The sequence below is a fragment of the Anneissia japonica genome, unplaced genomic scaffold (genome assembly GCF_011630105.1).
Source record: "Anneissia japonica isolate Jap-2015-1 unplaced genomic scaffold, ASM1163010v1 scaffold288284_len1145801_cov181, whole genome shotgun sequence".
Lineage (NCBI taxonomy): Eukaryota > Metazoa > Echinodermata > Crinoidea > Comatulida > Comatulidae > Anneissia > Anneissia japonica.
In genome coordinates this window covers 824466-846410 of record NW_022712730.1, presented here as the reverse complement: position 1 = coordinate 846410, position 21945 = coordinate 824466, and the positions used below count along the sequence as shown (strand labels likewise).

General features: G+C 32.2%; 1 protein-coding gene across 2 annotated transcripts in view; it reads right to left on the bottom strand.

Annotated features, from left to right (window-relative positions):
- Positions 1-1138: 1138 nt before the first annotated feature.
- LOC117108167 (protocadherin 18-like) overlaps positions 1139-21945 on the bottom strand; it is a 31220-nt gene continuing 10413 nt past the window's right edge. The window contains exons 2-5 of one of the 2 annotated variants that reach the window (XM_033250126.1): positions 18603-21464; positions 5545-5704; positions 4645-4677; positions 3864-4000 (exon numbers count right to left, since the gene is read on the bottom strand). In XM_033250126.1, coding sequence (XP_033106017.1) covers positions 4655-4677; positions 5545-5704; positions 18603-21413 — 2994 coding nt within the window. In that variant the 5' untranslated portion in view covers positions 21414-21464 and the 3' untranslated portion in view covers positions 3864-4000; positions 4645-4654. Of the gene's footprint in view, positions 4001-4644; positions 4678-5544; positions 5705-18602; positions 21465-21945 lie in introns of both variants that reach the window. The other variant, XM_033250125.1, reaches the window with a different exon arrangement.

Genomic DNA, 21945 nt, shown 5'->3' with positions numbered 1-21945 from the left:
TTATATATATGATGTAAAACCTCACATGTCTGTTATAATAAAACTTCAACGCTATTATAAAGATTTTCCATAGTAACACACATACAGATAAATCAAAACAACTGTGGCATACACGAAGTTTGTGAAAACGAAATACCAGATAGAAACACTACTAAAAATCTACAGGATTTTCAAAAAGGAAATATCAACCATTAACACATGTTATAAAACTGAATTCGAAATAAACAAATCCGGTAATATTGCTTGAAAGGAGAAATGTAATTTTTATAGCTTGGGTACCAATGCCGTAGCGAAATACATTATTACTGGAGTTGAGGCTAAAGCATTATATTACAGTTTCAACAAGTGTGAATACGGCAATAACGCACACACTTAATATAATGTATGATACTAAATCCAAGTATAGACTTCCAGATCCTTGTCTGTCAAATGAAGCAGAACACACTGATGAAGTACAACATTTTACAACAGACTCGGAAAGCACAATTTGTTTGGTTAGACATGTCTGAGATCAGCATAGTTGTACAATAGCCAAGTATGATGCATGGAAATATAATTCTCAAATATTGTATTAAAGTTTGATCAAACATATTTTGTCTGACAAACAATTTTTTGTTATAGCAAATGCCTGGCTTTTAAATATTTCAGTCTATTCGTGAAATTGTAGCTTATGGTTTATTGTGTGGTTGCTCATATATAGTCCATATTGTGGTAATTATTAGGCCAAACTTAAGTTGTAAATAATTTTTGCATAGCACACATTTATTTTAAATAATGATTGAGAGGAAAAAGAAAAAAACAGAGGGTATACAAACTGTTGGTTTGTTTAGATTTACCCAAAGGTCTTTGATTATAAAGTAATGAAATTACATTTTAGTGGGCTGGCTGTTCTAGGCTAGTTTCATCATTATTGCAATGTTTTAATTGATGCAATAAATCTAGATGCATAATTGGTGTATTATTGTCATGCTTTGAAATCCCACCCATTATTTCCTTTTCAATATATATAGCATTTAGAAAGCTGAGTAGGAAATTGTCATTTTAAATTTGTGATATAAATTAAAATGCTTGGCAGCATTTGGGTGAAAAATAAAAACCACTAAAAATATCAATAAAAGATAGCAATAAGCCAAAATAATATGTATAAATTATTTTTATTACAAAATATACAAAAACATCAAGAAATACATTCAAAAGTTTATTTTGTTTTTTTATTTATGTGTAAATTTATAATCTTGTTGAAAAAGTGTTTGTTTAATTTGGCATTAGTTGAAAAGAATGTACCTCACATAATGAAAATAGTGTCAATATAGTATTAGCACAACTTGTAAAGTGCAGTGTATTGTATTTATTTATATAACATTTCTACATTGTCTCACAATAGCAATCATTACACTTAACCATGTGGAATATATGTGCATCCCTGGGGAGTATCCCTGGGGTGTATTATGGTATCCCTGGGGTGTATTATGGTATCCCTGGGGTGTATTATGGTATCCCTGGGGTGTATTATGGTATCCAGCGGGAGTATTTGTAGGCCAAACCATGTATGCATATCCAGCTAGATTAGTAAGAACATTTGCAACCTACTATGTACCCCAACGTCTGGGTGTAGAAAGACAAAATGCAAATAAAATACTTAATCAAAATGAATGACTGTTTTAGGATTCGAACCTCGACCATATGGTAGAGGGCTTAAATCACAATCACTGCAGCTACCATTGTCGTGTAAGCTCATTGTAAAATTATATATCTTTTAAAAAAAATGATAAACAGAAAATTAAACTGAGGAGGCCCTGCTCCTAATCATGAAATTATAATATAGAAAAATACTTTGTTCGGTTGTTTTGTTCTGTGATATTAAATCCAGGCAAAAGATTCATTAAACAAATATTCTAGAATTCAACCAAAAATATTTAAAACAACATTTAATGTTCTTTCTATTTATTGTTTGCTTCTAGTTATACCGATCAATGAATATAATATTGTTCCAACAAGTTAAACTTGAATGAGATTGGTTTGTGCTCTTTCAAAGAAAACTGATGATATTTTATATTAATATTTTTAATAACTTTACTTCCTATCATTGATAAAAAGTACCATCGAACTAACTGAATACTCGTTATTTGTTTAATAGTTACAGTGCTTCAGTTACATTGGTTTCAAACCCATTTTCATAGATGGAAATAACCCAGGCAATGACTATGATATTGTTCTTTCAAATACAATTCAAATGCGCTAAATTTGTCGAAACATTAAATATTTTCAAAGGCAACCTTAGCACCAAACATCTCCATCAAGTGAAGGAAATTTCAAGCACTTAAATCTGAAAGAATTATAATTACAGATCAATAAACGAACACAAAATCTATCTTTGCATCGTTGGACAATAAATAATTACAATTATTCGAATTTAACCAATTGTATTTCAAGACTCCTCAGTCTGTTTTTTTCAAATATAAACATTATTCTACAATTGGATAGAATATTTTGGCAAACCTGTTGCATAATTATGTAAACACAGGTAATTACCATTTGTGCAGTCAAACATGAAATATTATATATGAAAATAGCAAACAAGAGTTCTTTGTTGTCTTAAGAATGAAGAATTTGCCAGAACAAGTTGATTCAATTTGGTTCATTGTCAACTTTTCAGTGAGATAATTGAGAATAATGAACTGAAAATTTTCTCATAAATTTACAAATTTGGTTATTCCCTCACCTTCCCCCCTCCCCACATCCCCACCTCCTTTATGGTCAGTTAAATAGGTACAATATACATATATATTATCTCAAAAAGTTGAGGAATGAATAATGTCTAAAGACTATAGATATTGTATGAAAGGAGGTGTAAAGGGTAGTTTCTGAAACGACCCTATTTCCGCTTGGTGCAATATCAATATATTCCTAAATTTTTACAGTATTTAGCACCTGATGGTGAGTGACACTATTAAATAGACATATGTCCTACCGTGGTCCTACATATTATAAAGCAGCAATTTTCATGAAGTTTTCTTACAAAAGTAAGCAATATTATTATTACAATCCGATAGTCATTTTGACAATATTTTTAAAAACTTGAAATTAAAAATAAAATTATACATAAAGTAATCAATTCATAATTGAAAGATCTGTGAAATAGCACATTAATGAAATAGCATGCCGTATGAATCATTACAAAGTGACTCAATGTTATATTCTATAACCAGTAAAATGAATCATGATATGCCATATAACTTGCTGAAAATATGAAGCAAAATGAAGTCCTTTTTCTTCAAAAAACATTGCAATCAAACCCACTCTGAGAAAAATTTTTCTGATGTTGGGGTCAACTTTTCAGGGTCATACATTGGATCCATTCTGTGTCTCCCGGGAACAGTTGAATATGAACATATATCATCGGGATCTCCGTTAATCGCAGAGCAAGCTAAATTGTCCGAGCTATTTCCTCTAGATGTAATCACTCCTGAGTCGTTTCGTAAAAGTCCTACCGACGGAGACGTCTGCGGTAGGACAGAACAACTACTACTGCGACCTGGAAAATTGTCATAGTTTTTTGAGGCAGGGGCGTGATTACCCCTCTCGCGATGGAATGTAACTTTTCCATCAATTGTTCCTGAGTTTTTCAAATCTAAATCACTATTTTCATGTGGATCTTCACGAATAGGGGTCAAAGGCTGTGCTCCTGGAGACTTGACACGCCCATGGTCAGGGTCTTCTATACTCCGAGTTCCTGACACAGCCGCGAGTCCCGTCGCAGTGACTATCTGCGGACACGATGCTGCCTTATGCACATTTTCACCCGGATCAAATGTTGATAGGTAACTGTTCGTGATGGGACTTGGTCTAGTGTTTCCGCCGTGATAATTAGTTGCATTTTGGCGTTGCTTTGTGAGTAAGATGGGATCCTGGTTAGGATCCGGCATCCAACATAGATCAGAATGTCCGTAAACTTTGCAGTCCGGCGTGCAGTGCGGACTGGCCATGTATGTACTTCTGTCTGTATAAACAAAGAAAATATGAATAATAAATAGTTTGTTAACAAAAATTTAAAAGGAATAACACTATTTATTGGTTATATAAATATCAACAATGATGACCACAAGTATAATGACCATGTTAGATACATAATGTACAAAATCATCCATGATGACCCTCATGCATTACACATAATTGACCAGTGCCACAGGTGCTTTGTGAACGGATTGTTGACTTAAACTCACTTAACTGCCATTTTTTATACACGTACGTAAGCCATGCCAGAGCAGCGCATTTTTTTTTTCCTTTACTTTAAAACAATAGCAAAAAAAAAAAATCAATTTTTCGAGAACATCCAATCATCTAACATCAATATGGCCAGTATCTACGGTAAACTTTGAAGCATTATTATACAAATCATGCGCTTTGGTGTGTGTTTGTATATTTTGTGTGAAAAACTATTTTTCGTGCGCTAAATGTGAATAAGAACATAATCTACGGTGAACCATTTCTATGTTGACTTCTGGAACTTCTTGCGTTTTGGGGAAAATAGTGAATAATAGTGAATGTTGATGAAGTGATACAGTAAATATGTATAGCACCTGTAAAGCCACAACATAGCAGTTACATAGGGCTAACACCGAGGGGGTCTATATTAGTACTTACCTCCTGTAGTTTATTGTCTTAACACAAAGTAGTCTATACAAGCATCGGAGCAAGGAAGAAGGAAAAAAGAATTGGCTTTACACGTGACGTTTCAACCGGGAATTTTTTTTTTTCAAAACCTTTAGCAAACTATGATCGATCACAGAAAATGAAAGCTAAATCAGCGAAAACACAAGGACGACTAATTTCAGCCAAAAAAACACTTGTAGATACAGTCAAACATAAAATGAATTAAATTAACTAGTTTGACGTAGGAATGTGAGAAGATCGATTTTACATAAACTTCGATTATTTTCAAAATCTTACAGAATTCATCATTTCCTTGGCAACAGGTTGTAACCATAAAAATATTTCTACCTGCTGACAAGGGAAAAAATTGATAAACTTCTCACATTTTACGAGCAAACCATGCTTAAGAGCTTCTGGTGATAAGATCTGGTCATTGATTTTTTAATTACATATTCGGCGATAGCAATGGATATACCATTACTTATTTTTTTACCGGCTGAACATCTATACTGATATTATTTTGAAAATGACACCAATATATATTTTGAAATTTATGGGCAGTATCTTTGGGAAGTGGGTCACTTGGAGACAGCCAATTGAGTAGCTAACGCAGGCTAACACAGTGATCATGCGATATTTTAGATGATATATCCTCGCAGAAGAGCAATTGAAATTTTGTTTGTGTGCGTGCGCTATAAAGGTCATCAAATCACTAGTGCAGTTGAGTTAGAGGGCTTCAGTTACAGAGAGAGCAATATTTGGTTGTAATTGTATCACATGATAGGCTTAACAAGAGACAGACTTGCCTGCTCGGCTGTAACGAGATCTGTTCTTTAACAGATGATTTAGAAACAGTTACAATTGAATACGAGCGCTGGATAATTGACTTACTTTTCAACGCATTTCTTGGGTGGTTACGGCCAACATCGTGTCTCGAGTAAGCATCATGTTCGCTGTCACCGTGTCCACTGTCGCTGCTCGGGTCCATTTCGGAGTTACTACTCATGCTGTCTGTATCATTTATTTTTAATTTATACAAAAGCCTCTGTACCTGAAATATAAACACATTTCAAAAATAATTAACCATCAGTAAATTTTATTCTATTTGAAAGTTGTTGGGGTGTTTGTATCATAGATTCTCTTTAATTTTATATATTTTATTATTTAATTAATATTATTTTTATTATTATTTGATCAGTTGTTAAAAATGCTTGAAATGTTTCTTTTTAGATGTACTGATTTGCTTAATATTTATTTTATTTAGTACTTACAAATATATTTTGTGCTATGCCTAATCCTATAACTGAGTGAGCCTGACACATACATAAATTATTAACTTTATTGCTATCATCATCACCATCCTCATAATCAGTCACTTTATGGTATCACAACTTCAAACCATTTTGATTTTGCTTGTAAATCTAAGAACAAAATTTCATGGACGGTACTGTATCAAAATTTTAATCCATAAAATGGCTTCTCTGGGTACTAAAGAATTTAATCTTTTCATAAAATTGTAATTTCAAATAGACGTAGAACACTTCAATAATGCACATTTTTTTCTAGACATAATGCATTGTCACTGTATTAATATTACTGATTGCAAAATGGTCTGTACTGAATATATTTCCTTTAATTTTCATCGTGGAATCCAAATAGATATTAAAAGTACAGGTGGTCATTTATACCGCACTACAAAAAAACAAATCAAAAGGAGTTCATTCCACTCCTGATAAGATAAAACAAGCATTTTCATTGGCTCTCTAGGACAACATTTTTCCTAGCCGCATAACGCTAATCACTTCCTAATAACAAATTATTACAAAAACAGACAAAGCGGATAAAACTACCCTAAAAAGGAACAATGCATATAAAATCTCTTTATTCAAAGCAAGCTAAGAAATCCATTTTTCATTATTTTGTATTATAATTTTCTTTAAATAAACACAAATTATCATTTTATTTTATTTATGAAGTCTAAAAGCATATATTTTTAACTTTGTTGTAAAAAAATTAATTAACATTTAAATTCATTTTTTTAATGATTATGATTTTTGTTACTATATATAAACTCGTTGTCTGCTAGTATGTAATGCTCATACTCTAAAATGTTCTTAAAATATATATGAAACTATTGAACTGTTTTCTTTAATAACTCGTTAAGCTGGGAGAACAATTTGATTACTGAAATGAAGCCATTCTGAGCTCCATTAAGGTTGGCTTAATGAACCGTCTTTGTTATTACACATAACAAATATAAATAGTCACAGCAAAGTACAATATTGATCAAGAAATATGTAAGAATTTACATGATATTAATGATGTATTTTACTGCCATGGATGTAAGCTAGTTATAGTGTTGCCAGGGTTTTGTGATTTTTTAATATAATATAGAATGGTATTGGTTACAGTAATATACAATGCATTTACATCGACTAATGAAAATGATTATATCTTACGTTATTTATATCGACTAATGAAAATGATTATATCTTATGTCTGAACAAGACTTCATAAACTTCATTACTAAACTGCAATAAAATTTTCTAAATTCAATGTTCATAGCAAACTGAATGTGAATATAATATCGTGGACATAACAATTGTTGAAGACAAACACAATATACAAACCATTACTCAAAAATTTTATCTATTTATGCTACGAAACACAACAAGTGTGAATTCACATTCACGCAGTATTCTAATGCAGCGATATAAATAATAAAATATATTTAATTTGAAAATGTTTTGAAGGGGTTTTTTTTTTAACTTGTCATCTATAGTACCACCATATTTATGCCACATAATTCTGTTGCCTCTATGGGCAGTATTGTATGACACATGCAAAGCCAACACATCTCCATCAGACAGGTTTGCGGCCATTAAGGCATAACTAATGGGATACCGAATAATCCATATTCCTATACTATACGAATAGCTTTTTGTTGTCATCCGTTTAGTTGTATGTAACATTAAACACCACTGTATAAAGGATATATTTTTACTGTTTAGGTCATGCTGTACATGCATTTGGTATTCCATTTATTATAACAGATTCTGCATAGATAACCTATAATGATATTGAACACCCCAATAATTATTGTTATATATCCATAATATATAAGATAAAGTCATTAATATAATAACAATTCTTTTATGTTGAGCAATGAAAACAGTTATAATTTTAGGTGAATCAGCTTATTTACTTTTTCCCTTAATTTTTTTCATAAATTTATAGAAAAATTATGTCAATTCATTCCTTAAATATAATTTGTCAAATTTGTCCATGAATTATAAATATTGTGTTTTCCAGCTTCACACAATATTCTTCAATGGAAGCAAGCAAGTACAAATTGTCGCAGTAGACCACACAGGATCAACCCCGCTTCTGGCCAACTTAAATTAAAACTGGCATTGGGAATTTAATTTTGAAATTTGATAGAAATGATACGCAATAGTTGTGATTTTTGTGGATGTCTAGAGGCATTTCTACCACTGTGTGATACTTATGGTTTCACCAAAGTCAAGATATAGTTGACAAGTAACAATACTAATGTGTGCAGCAGGGAACTAGAAATTTCAAATCTTGGGCTGTGCAATTCGGGATCGGCCGCTATCAGAGGTGTGATTTGTTCACCTGTTGGCCTTTTCCCGTCAACCGGCAATCTTTTATTTCATTGATATTTTATTGTATTTTTGCCTGTGTGAAGTCAAATAAATAAATAAATAATAACTAAAGAATAAAAAAAAATATAATTTTGCACATGTTTGATTCCAATATAGTCCGACTATCTAGGTTGGATGTAATAATTTATTTTTATTTCATAAGATTTGCCAATTAATTTTTATTTTTATTGTACAGTAACACATACAGACCTTAATTATTTTTATGGGGCATCTCCCTCACTATTAGGTAAAAGATGATGCTAAATCCTGTTTTGTTCACGTGTACTTATCTGTATTCATTTTTAGATTCTTCAAGTCTACTTCGCCACACAAGTCCTACATCATTATAATGACTTCCGTGAAGACATAATTTCTACTGGCAAGTATTCCAATTTCAGCAGGCATAAAAACATAATTACGTGCAGTGGCTGTATTATTTCACTGTTAGAGTTGTTTATCTATCGGGCCCCCCCATGTTTTCAGAATTAGCCATTCAACACTTCATTTTAAATACAACACTACCACTAAGTCTTCTGATTAAAATTAATTTCAGGGGAATGTAAAATCATTTCCAACTTGCGTGGGTAATTTGTCAAACAATGGTGGTACAATTGTTGCATTTTATCAAATGTCATTTTTTTTATCCAAGTCATGATTTGACCACAAAAATATGAAATGTTTGTAACTATGTCATGTTTTGAATACTAAAATACTAGCCCTAAATCTTGAATTTTTTTTAATGGATTAAATATTAAAATAAAATACCCATTGTTTATTTTAATACTAATAGCTATATGAGAAACTAATACGTTTTTGAATAGTTACAGTACTTCCATCAGACAAGCGATATTTCAACATTTCTGGGAAAAAATAAGCAATGTCGCTACATGACACGGATTGTACAAACATTTAATAATAGCATAAAACACACCATAACTAGTAAATTTTGACAAATTTAGGCACGTTAATGCAATAAACTGATTCTGAGCACCCTTTTAGAATATGCAATCTAAGAAACCTTCCTGAACTTAATTGATAACAATATCCCAACATGCTTCTGGTGGCTTAAACGAGTCGTAAGCTTTAAGCCAGTCTTCATAAAGTTCAACCTGAATAAGTTGATGTACAGTATGATATCATTAATACTCCTCAACTGCTCACTAAATTATGCTCACACCTAATTCCAATGCGAAAATTCTAAGATTGTCGGTGTTTTTGAGAGCCAGCAAATCCTTTGAGAGCTGTAAAAAGTACGCCCATTTGCATACAGAATAGATAACATTTTATGGAGCATTGCAGTTAGCCGTCTTTTGAGGATATTTTCTCCGGCGTAAATGGACTTTAGATGTAGTTACTTTAATTACATATGTACTGTGCGATGACGACTATGACTCAACGCACAAGGGAATGTGTATGTTATATTACGTTGTTGGTATCTCCTTGAATCATAATCTAAATTAAAGTTGGAGATTCTTATCACCAAAACAAAGGAAATTTTCGTACTTGTTCTAGATACAACATACCATAAATGATTTATTTTCAGCAGATTATATGTACATAAGACATGAAAATGTAGAGCAAATGATATGTAGGCTGCAACATGAAACAAAAGAGGAAAGGAATAGCATAAATATTAGTAACAACTAGGCCGACATCTGAAATACATGTTTCAATAGAAATATCATTATCAAGTGTGTTTCTAAAAATACAGGAACCAGTAGAAATATCAGTTTTATTATATAACTACATAATGCAAATAGCAACAAGCTATCAGTTTTTTCCTGTTACTAATATTAACCATGTCAAATTTATGCTATTTTTATACTTTATCATAGTAACTTGTGCATTTTACATGGGTTTCGAATCTCTCCTCCTTACACTATTACTTGGAGAAAAATTATGTCAGTGCTGGATCTAAAAACGACTGTGATCAAAGTTGAACTTGTGTGAAGAACATTGGTACAACAAATATACAGATATATCGCTTTTATTAGGAAACTTTAAAAGAAAAGCTATTTGAGCCTAGGGGCGTTGTTTAATCCTTATTCACTGGTAAGCAGGAAATGATAGATTAAGAAAAGGTCCTGAAAGATGATAAGCAAATATAGTGACAGTCGTTTTCCCCAGGGTAGGGCATTACTCAATCTATATGCAATAGGTTTTGTGAGAACGTCAATATCTCAAGTACCTGTTTACATACTCCTGGGGCAGTAACACGTTCAGCTGGTGATTTTTCATATGCTCTATGTTGTCAATCAATTTTTAATCCAATCGATATTTTTTGGATTCTACAGAGATGGAAAGCGGCAACAAACCACATTAAACCAAACGCAATATAATATGATGTTGAATGTAAATGGTGTGTTGCTTGGATAAAATTTCTATAAACTCGGTTAATAATCTGAATACTAGTAGCCGCTTCGATTATCAATCTATTTGCCTCAGTTTTCCAAACAAACACAGTGGGAGATTCTATTACATTATCACTACTTTGAAGTTTCTTTAAATTCGTCAATGTTAGTTTAGTTAATCGAGTCTACTAACACGGCGCAACAATTCAACCAGGGTTGATTATTTGTACAGTTTGTTTACTGCACTTCTCGGTCACATCAATGAGATATTGTAATGTAAGGCAGCGCTCGGACGAATCCATCTCACCATTGCTGTCATTATTCCCTTATGTATATGAGAACCTTTAATGAACCAGTTTTATTAGGCCTTTGGGATTCACCAATCTAATTACACAATATACCTTAACCCACAAATCATTGGATGTAATGCTCTGTTCTATATATAGAACCCACTTGGTTTCTTATGCCTGGATTTTATGAACATTGTATCATTTTTTACCAATGCAACAGAACTTTAAGTAAAGCTAGGAAAAATAAGCTTCGTCAACATCTGTGCTTGGAGTATTATACTTTAAAACGGAACCAAAGTGAAATCCCCTTTTATGCATCTGACAATAAAAGGATTATAAAATTTGTTCATACGATTGGGAAGAAATGGTAGAAAATTAATTATTTTGTGCTTTAAAGTAAAATATAAAGTTCTTTACTTAAGCCTTTACCCTTAAGGTCTAGAATTTTGGTTTTATTATTGTGTATTTTAGTTGGAGATACCACAAAGCCAAAGTCATTCAAGCAGTTTATAATTAACTTGAGTAAACTCAAAAGTGATTCAAAGGTTCTTTTTCATGGTTTACTGGTAATTGCCAAATATGGGATTAAACGTAACAAAAAAGTGATTTCACACTTAAATGGTTGGCAGTTCTTTGGTTGTTGTGTGTGAAATTGTAGCTGATGGGCAGGATGGATTTAAAAGCTAACAAAAAAATGATCTTGTACATAGCACAAAAGAAAATGTCAATTTTGCGAAAACTGAAACCAAATTTCTGTTCTAGGTTGAAATTGAATCACTCTTAATTAACTTGCAAATCAAGAAGTGGTCTTCAAAAGATTGTTGGAAAAATCAAAGTTATGTCTGAAAAAAAATAACTTCTCTTTCATGTATATCAGCAGAGTAATTAATCCTGACAACGAAGTCTTTGTTTTGGCGCCAACAATCAAAACATAGATTAGCACATTAGTTTAAATGACAGGGACCAAGCGTAATTTACACCAAGCTAAATGTTAAGTATCCAATACAAAGAAGATTTTCCAGTAATTTTGTCAATTTTCATTAAGAGTGTGAACAAAATTTTATTTTTTTGCGAAAACAAAGCATCTATGAATTGATTTTAATTGCAAGATCATTAGATGGTGGGCAACCCATGAAGACACAACTAACAGAGATAAATTTCTATGCACCAAAGGTGTCAGATCATTGAACAAATTAACTCCGACCCAGTGAATGCATTTCATACGTTAAGTGGAAGTTGGATCGGCAGGAAAAAGTATTGTAAAAAGGGTGGAAGGATCAATAATGTCCGATTGAGTTGTCATAACGCAATTAGCAATAACAAGCATAAGTGAATTTTCTCACATTTGTGTCTGTCATCAACACGGCTTTGTTGATTTTCATTTCTAAATAACTTCCAACAATAACATAATTTTCTCACAATTGTGATTCGACTTTGATTTCGGCCGCAATGATCAGTGATTATTTAACGATTGTTAGATAATTGCGCCTGCGCATCTAACGGAAAATTATACATAACCATACTCGCATATTGGACAATGACTAACAATCATCATTGCCATTTGAACAGTACTTTCACATTATAATTTATTATATTTTCCTACCCCTTAATTAATAATAATAACAATAATAATAATAATAATAATAATAATAATAATAATAATAATAATAATAATCTAAAACAACATAGGCCTACACTTTCGTTGCTCAAGAAATATGTATAGTGTATATTACCCTAATGCTCATTCCAAGTAATAATTTTTTTTGTCTGCTTAATAATTTAGTTACTTTTTTCCTTACTTTGAGTACAAATAAATGAAGAAATAAACATATCATTAATGTTTGATCATAGTTTGTTATGGATTTTGTAGTTAAAATTGGATTACTATACACACCAGTAAATCCCAATACATGTTTGTAAATGTAGTATTAAGAAGAACCGCGAACCAAAACCAAATAAGCAGAATCCTAGATGGAGAAGTAATTAGAGATATGCATAAAATCCCATGGGGATGTGTTTTAAAACAAATTAGTATGTATGAGTTCTATTTCAGAATTCTAGGCACATATTTAAAGATTGGCTGTTAATTCAGCAGACGATCTCAGACTACGAAATTTCGTTTTCAACTGTATAAATTCAAATTTGGTGCTCTTTGCCAATTTGTCTAATTTGGTTATTCATAAAAGTAATTAGTCAAAAGGTTTTTTTATTGACAGATGAAATCGTTTCATTGTTGGTTAATACTGGTAGCAAAGTTATAATAGTATAATTCAATTTTTTTTTATTCTACTATTGCAGTAATACAAGGGTCTATATAAAATGTCACTGTGTAATGGTAAAGTTATAATTTTTTTCTTTTGTTAACAAATTTTTTCAAAGATTGTCACTTTAAAAACACTTATATGTGGCATTTTTATCCATATCATTAGTGTGAGAACAGGTAGTAAATTTTTGAAATGTTTTAATAGTTTTTTTTCCATTTTCTACTGCTGCAATTTCATTAATAATGACTAAATGTGGTACTTAAATAAATATCCGTAAGTATAATAAAGAATTTGAATCTTGAATTGATGAGAAAAAACCTACTCACATAATTACCATCCAACTTGTTTAAATGCTAATTTTGTAACCAGTGATTAAGTCTATAATGCAAGTTAATTAGGCAGTTGATTAGGAACAAATTAAAACTGAATATTACTGTTCTGGTATCGTGAGTATGTAATTAAATCTGAGATAATTATCACTAATTATTACTAATTATATTCATGAGATTTTAATTACTGCAAAGGCCAAACTCGCATTTCCGTACAGTTACTTTTGCATCCAAAACAGATTTCTAAAAAATATCCTCAAGTAGACAAACTGTATCCTTATATATATATTTTTACCACATTTATCATTATGATTATCCATATATAAATATTGGTTTATAATTAGAAACTAAATTTTGGAAGTGTTAATTTCAATCCAATGGCATATTGATGGAATCTTTATGAACAGCAAATTGGCAAAGCAAATCCAATCGGTATTTCTGCTAGGCCTGAACACCTTATCCGCAATCACTCTTGAACAGTCTTTTGATTGAACAATTCCAGACGGGGTCATTTCAGCACTGTTTCGTAATTAATTTTAGCACCCTCAACGAAGATAATCCTGCAAAACTCATTGAAGCAGATCTGGAACACTGTCCAGTTTAATGTAGTTCATTTTAGCTCTTTTTTTTTAATATAAAAAACATTTAAATATCTGGTTATTTAGAATAAAAATATTCTGTAAAATATATTGTTTGTATTACAAACAATACAAATGCCATGATTGAAAACCTTGCTTTGTATAAGATATTATACTGTATAATTGAGAATTAGAACAGCAACATCTTTGTTATTGCTTTTAGTTAAAATATTTATAAATATGCTAAAAACTAATTTTGATTTGGTACTATATGTTTCTTATTAGAATTTAAGAACTTTTTTGATAGTATCAACAAAATTCATGTACTATAATTGTATAATATTTCTTCGAAAATGTTTCCCTTCTCCATAAAAGAAAACATTTTTTTTAATTCATTTAAATATGCAATTAAATATTTTTATTTAATTTTTAAGGGTTATTTTATGTTTATTGTACTTCAAACAAATAATATCCTATAGTGCAAGATTTCTGATTATTATAATTCAAAGACCTGCTGTACCTGTCCTCCTGAAAATGTATTCTGTACTTTGTCAAAAAGAGTTAAATAGATATTTTATGGGATAAAAATATCAAAATTTTCTGAGTTCAAAATATTTGTAGGTCTATTCTAGAATAGAATTATAATACTGGCAAATAAGTTGAAAAGAGTTCATTGGTGGTGTAGCCTGGTGATTTAAAGAAATTGGCGTTACACTACTTTTGAACTTTGATGTATTTAAAGTTGAGCCTGTTGTAATCTTTTATCTAACAGGGCTAATTTTGAATTGTTGTTAGTGTCCACTGTGACAGTAATCCTGAAGTCAATAGATGAATTAATTATTCATCCATTCAACTGGTATCTTAATACTTCAATGTTGTGGAACCATCTTTACCAAAACAAAATGCGTCAGTCTCTTAAGCACCATTAAAAAGAAACATAGGAACACAATAGAACTAACAAGGTAAAAATCTATATACAGTATACATGTAAACATGGATCTTATAGGCCCATGGATCAATAATGTCAATAAATAAATAATGTAGATAAATGTATCATTCTCTTTGTATGTGTTGGTGGAACGTGCAATGTCACAAGGATTGAAACAATTACAAACTTGCGAAAATCTTTAAATTGATTAACAGTCAATTTAAGTGTCTAACTCAAATGATATAGAAACAGTATTATTTATGTGTCTGTTGTTGGCAAAGATATTATTATTGTTATTTATATTATTATTATTATTATCATTAAAAACTTTCTTATTTCAATTATGTAAAGCTAATATTTTACTTACATTAACAAATTACATGTTTACTTATTTAACATTTCAGAGCTTAAATTTTTAAAACAATGGAGATTTGGAATGCAATTTAAGCAGTCTTTAAGCTGTCAAGCTCCCGCCATTACTTACTTTTCAGGTCAGAGAAAAATTTCAATGTCAAGTTATTATTTTTCTTAAATTTAGCAGAATTGGATAATATGACCTCCCGACGTGCCAGGACAATGGAACTAGGTTGAACAGTGAGTAAAATGCAAATTCGTTTTATGCAATTATTGAGCTGCGTAAAAACTCTTTTGCAATTATTGAGCTGCGTAAAAACTCTTTTGAAAAATGAATGGGTTTTACTACGAGTTGCTGTGAATAGAGAATATGGTTGATTTTATTGTTAAGTATTATTTTTTTTATGGCTAATGGCCCTAGCAGTATTTATAAAACATTGTAATGTATTAATATTAAATGGCAGCAATTAATTTAAATAAATTCAGATGTAACAAGTTTTGACGTTAACATATAATTCCAACATACATGTTTGTGTACTTAGCCTTATTTTTAAAATGACAGCAATTATTTTAGTAAAGATTTGTATATTAAACAAATTTTGATGTCTCAGGAGCATATGTCTGAATATTCAGCATTCATTTTTTATTTAATATAATTTTTTTTTAAATTAAGAGTAGATTATTTAAATATATTTATAACTAGTTTTGGCAGCTTCGTAGAATTCCTGAAACAAAATAAATATTTGCTTATTGTTTGTTTATTTTTTTATTGACAAATTATTGCACTTTTTTATGGTAGTAATTAGAAGACAAAAAAGGTAGAAGTGTAATTACCATATTCAAATTTTAGTTAAGTATAGGCCTACTAAATTTTAATGTGCATAATTTAAAGTAGGCAATATGGCAGGAGGGTATATAGCATATATTTAACCAGAAGCAAATATGTTTGCTGCAGTTTAAAATGCAGAAACTTGATGTAGTGTACTGTAAATAACAGATTCTACTTTTATACTAATATACAGTGCAATACCCTCAGACGTGTGATTGTTTGCCATGTCTTCAATTAAAATAGTTATATTGATCAGTTAAGATTCCTTGTTATGTATTGATCGGACACTGCACACCAAACCGCAACCACTGGCTAACCATTTCCCATCTTTTGTGATTACTACATTACTGAGTGATTCTTCTTCAAATGAAATTTTCAACATCAACAAGACAATTACTGGTACAAGCCACAAACCACCATATGCTCCCAACAAAATATATTGTGTTGAGTTATTATAGAGCAATTGTTATTATTACTGGTATCAAGGGTAAATTATTATATCAGTTTCTTTTGTTCTGTTATTAATATCTGTACCAACTTTTATAGCATCAGAAACTAAGGGTGGTCAAAACCTCTTGTAGCTAAGTACCATTAGCACACACAGAGTTTAATTTCTTAAGCTCTGTCTAAATTATCAAGTTTTCTTTGACAAAAAACTTTTGTATGCCCATATATAGTCATGATATGCCTATATATGGTCATGATGTGATGTCATCATGACCATATTTAGGCATGTCACATGTTTGTCAAATAAAATTTGATAGTCTGGACAGGGCTTCATGGCTGCTCATATCTCTTATTTCCATATTAAATGTACTTATAAATAACAGTCTCTCCTCTGGACCGTAGACTGTATGAAGTAAAGTAACAAATATTTTCAAATATTAAATATGTGTTTCGTTTAATTATTTTCTGTGTTTTAATTAATTTCATGTAATTAAGCCAGTTAAACATTAACAATAACAGGTAGTTGTGAAAATTCAATACACCTTTCGTAGTTTCAATAGCGTGACAGTCCAAATTCATTTGAATAATCCACAATATTCCTGACTTTCCTGAATATAGATCCAGCTCTACCTTAAGGTGTTCGGTTTTTATTTTAAAACTCAAATAATAGAACGCTGTGTTTTTTTTTTTCTCTCCAATTTCTGCTACAGTTATTTACTCGGGTCAGGCTTAGGAATGGAGGAGGAGGACTCCTTTGTGGGCTAAATCCCCAGGTACTTGGGCTTTTGAAATACCCTAGCCAAAGAAAACATAGCTGGAAGACAAATACAGTGGTAATTGGCTGTTAAGAAATACCCTTTCACAGCATATCACAACATTACATGGTACAAATTTTTAAGGTATCGCCCATGTATACAGTAAAGTTACATTAAAATATTAGTCTTAAAAAATCCGAATAACCCTCAAATATTAATTTTTAAAATAAATTAGGCCTTATCAATAAAAAATTCAAATAAGTAATTTTCAGCAAGACACTGATTAAATCAATTAAATTTTCAGATATATATATATATTTATATATATACACATATATAGGCCTATATAATTATATTTATATATATTACTACAGTATATATAATATAATTTTATGCTAAGCTAATAATAGCTTTCTTAAATATCCAAACAAAGTGAACAATTTTAATATCAAATTTTAGTTTCAGATTTTCCTAGCTCAACATTCTTAGTAAGTTTTAGCAGCCATCAATTAATGAGAAGTACTGTGGTTTAAATGTTTGTGATGTTGTCATTTACTGCTCTAGATTAAATCTCTTATTTGTTCTCATTCACATCAAATTAGACAAAGCTTTGAAGATATTAGCTTTCCAGCTTGTTATTCAGTATTGCCAACCTGACACTCAGTGCTGGGTTTTAATGTTCATTATTGTTAGTGGTATGTGCATAAGAGTGTTAATTTACACATCAATATTGCGCATTCGAAATGTCAAGCCACTTCATATTGAGATCATACACAAGGCAAAGTAATGAATGAAATAGGACTTCATTTACTTATAAGAGCGGAGCAGCTAATTTAAAAATCTTAAATTGGAATTAAAATGAAAACCAGGCTACATTAAATGCCAAGTCTCAATAGGAATTGGTATTGCATCTCCAACTTTATAACTCCATTAAAGCTGTGTTTCATTAGAGTTGCAGATCAAATGGTGACGAAAGGGTTCCCCAATCCCAGGAGGAACAAAAATAATTAATTTCTAATAATGCCTATGTTGTTTATATTAGACTTCCCACTCGGACAATAATTTCTTGATTGGCACTTTACACTTCAATGTAATGATTGAATCTTCTTCTCACCCCAAACCTCTCCCCTAAGAAAACAAATTTATTATGAATTCTTACCTCTGCATCAGCTTCATGGGTGTTACGTGTGGATGCCAGAGATGGGTTACTACCAGTATTCAAATCAGAGTTGCTGCTAAACGTCATCATCTGCTTGTTGCCAAGCCTTGCATCTGGTGACTGCATCTTCCATTTCATTATGTTCTTGGATTGAGCATAAGGTGCCGGGTTCGTTTCATGTGCTGGCGATACTAGCTGGTTATTTGGATCTTTCTTGCCATCCACAGAGACCTTACCCGCCTGGAAGAGTTCCTCTTCCTTTGGCACTTTGTAGGTGTGTTCCATCTTGTCCTTCCTATGGCATCTTGCTAACAATACGCAGAATATGATGAACAGGATGAAGGCAACACCACCCAGTGCGATAACCACAATGTAAGGCCAGTTAGCCTCATCGTTTGTGCTACGCGACAAATCTCGGTAATACTGAACACTTAGATTGAAACGTCTGTAAAATTCAGACAGCCGAAGAGGCTCACTGAATTCCTTGTTGGCAATCACAATGGTGAGATCTGTCACATTCGATTTCTTTTGTAACGCTTTGTCGGTAACATTTATCTTCAAATCGTAGACACCTTGCCAGTCTTTAATAAGGTCGCGTTTTGTCATAACTGTACCGTTACTTAATATTTTAAATGCGTCATTCTTATTGCCGTCTTTAATTGAATATTCCACTAAACCATTCCGCCCATCATCAATATCAAAAGCAATGACGTTGATAATCCAAAAATCAGACGGTGCGGTTGCAGGAATGAAAAATGTGTCATTGTTTGGTGTTGGGAAAGCAATAAATGGAGCATTGTCATTGATATCTTTGATGATAATTTCTACAATAACTTGATTAGTTTTAGCCGGGATACCAGCATCACTTACAACTACTGTCAACCTGTACATTTTCTTTTCCTCGTGGTCAAATGGTCTTTTGCTATATATTTTTCCGGTTGAACTGTTAATAATAAAATTGTCGCTAGATCCTGACAAAGTGTATCTCAATTCTCCATTCACTCCTACATCTTCGTCCGTTGCAGTGACTCGACCAATCAACGTTTGTGCAGCTTTGTTCTCTTGAATTTCGAAGCTGTACTTTTGCTGAAGAAAATACGGCTGTTTGTCATTCTTATCCAAAATCTCTACTATGACAGACGTTGTATTGCAAAGCTGTGGAGTTCCCTTGTCACAAGCGGAAACATAAAACGATAGAGATGCAGACGATTCTCTGTCTATGGACTGTATGGCAGTGATTTCTCCACTTGACGGATCTATCTGGAAGTAACCGTCGGCTTTTTCAAGTGTATAAATGATCTCCGCATTCAATCCTTCATCATTGTCTGAAGCAATCACGGTGTCGACAAGGTAACCAGGATCATTATGTTCGGGCATTACAAATCTGTTTACTGGACTTGTAAAGTAGGGTGTGAAGTCGTTGACGTCGTTCACAATGATATTTATCTGAAGGACAGTGGTTTTCCTATTGTTCTCATTTCCTTTGTCTTGCGCAATGATGGTCAAGTTATACTCTGGTATCTTCTCTCTGTCTATTCCAGATCCTGCTGTAAAAGCGAACTCTTTGGGAGCAGAGGGGTCTGCAATCAAGTTAAAATGACCATATGTTCCATCAAAGGAGATATCAAATTGGCCATTCTCACCACTATCTGCATCAGAGGCCAAGAGAAGCCCAATAAAGGTCCCCACATTGATTGATTCTAGTATCTGTATGGTGTTGCCTTCCCGATCAATATCGGCTGAATAGCTAACCTCAAGAACAGGAGCATTGTCGTTCACATCTGTAACATCTATGGTAACGGTAGCAAATCCAGAAATGGAATTCTGACCTTTATCCTTCGCTTCTATTATCATTACAAACACGTCGTTTCTCTCGTGGTCTAGATTTTTTATTGTGCGTATCACGCCATCATCTGGGTCAACTTCAAAATGTTCTTTCACAATAGAAGTTACACTGTTGCCAAATGTATATTCAATTTGTGCATTATCGCCTTCATCAGTGTCTTCTGCGTGTAGATTGAGGATTTCGTATCCAACAGGCACATCCTCTGGCACGGATTTCCTGTACTCGGGTTCCGTGAATTGCGGGGAGTTGTCATTAGAATCGACGATTTTCAGAACGACAACTGTTGTTCCTTCTCTTTTTGGAGTTCCGTTGTCACTCGCCCTGAGAACTATATTATACTGATCCCTGGTCTCTCTATCAAGAGCTTGATTGATTTTGAGGTGAACAGTCTTTGCCCCATCGACAGTATCTGTCACAACAACACCGAACATACCATTATATGTACTGTCGAGGCTGTAGGTATCAATGTCGTTCACGCCGACATCTTCATCCACGGCGCTTTCCATTGGAATTTCTGTACCAACTGCTACGGATTCAGAAACATCTATTTGATATTGGTTATAGAAAAATATGGGATTGTTATCATTAGTGTCGTTAAGCCTAATCAACACCCTTTTCACTTGTATGTTGCTGCCGTCTTTGATCAAAATTCTCAAATTGTATTGGCAGTCGTCGTCGAGATATTCACTACATTTGCCAACCTCTCGATCTATTACCTCTGTTGTATACAATTCACCATCATTGTTGACAGCAAATGGAACTGAATCAAGATCTCCTAAAATACTGAAGGCGGCGCCAGAGCCGAGCTGAAGTCCCAAATTTTCTACAAGATTTCCTACAATATACAGGTCGGGCTCTTCCTCATACAGGTCGTAAACTATATCATGTTGAGCTTTCGACGTACAAAGGAAAAGTTTGAATATTATGAAGAAAACAGAACCTGATGTCCAAGAAAACATCGTCATGGTTACAATTTTGGAGAAATCTATTCCGCGACAGCTCTTGCATTAAATAATCTATGGAGAAAAGAAATATCAGTAAATTAATAACAATACTATAGTAGTAATAGTAATTATACAATTAATAATTATGTAAGTTTTATATAAACAGTACCGTAGTGCATTATACCAAACAGGTTGACCATTTGACCCCGATAATGAATACTAATGGTACAAACGTTGTGAACCACTACACATGAAGTGCGCCGACTATGGTAGTTATGCACACTTTTACGAATGAGAATAAAAATTTCATCCATTGAATCACATAGGCCTACCTGTACGCCTCCAATTATCATGACACGACTGTGTCATTAAGCTTATAAAGTAGATAACAAGCCTATCGACAGTAGATAATAAGCCTCATCCCTTAATGGTGATTGTATTTATTTTTAGACAATTTTTTTTCTTTTTGATGTTTATATATATGTTTTTATATATACTGTATATATATATATATATATATATATATATACTGTATGTGTGAATCGATATTTAT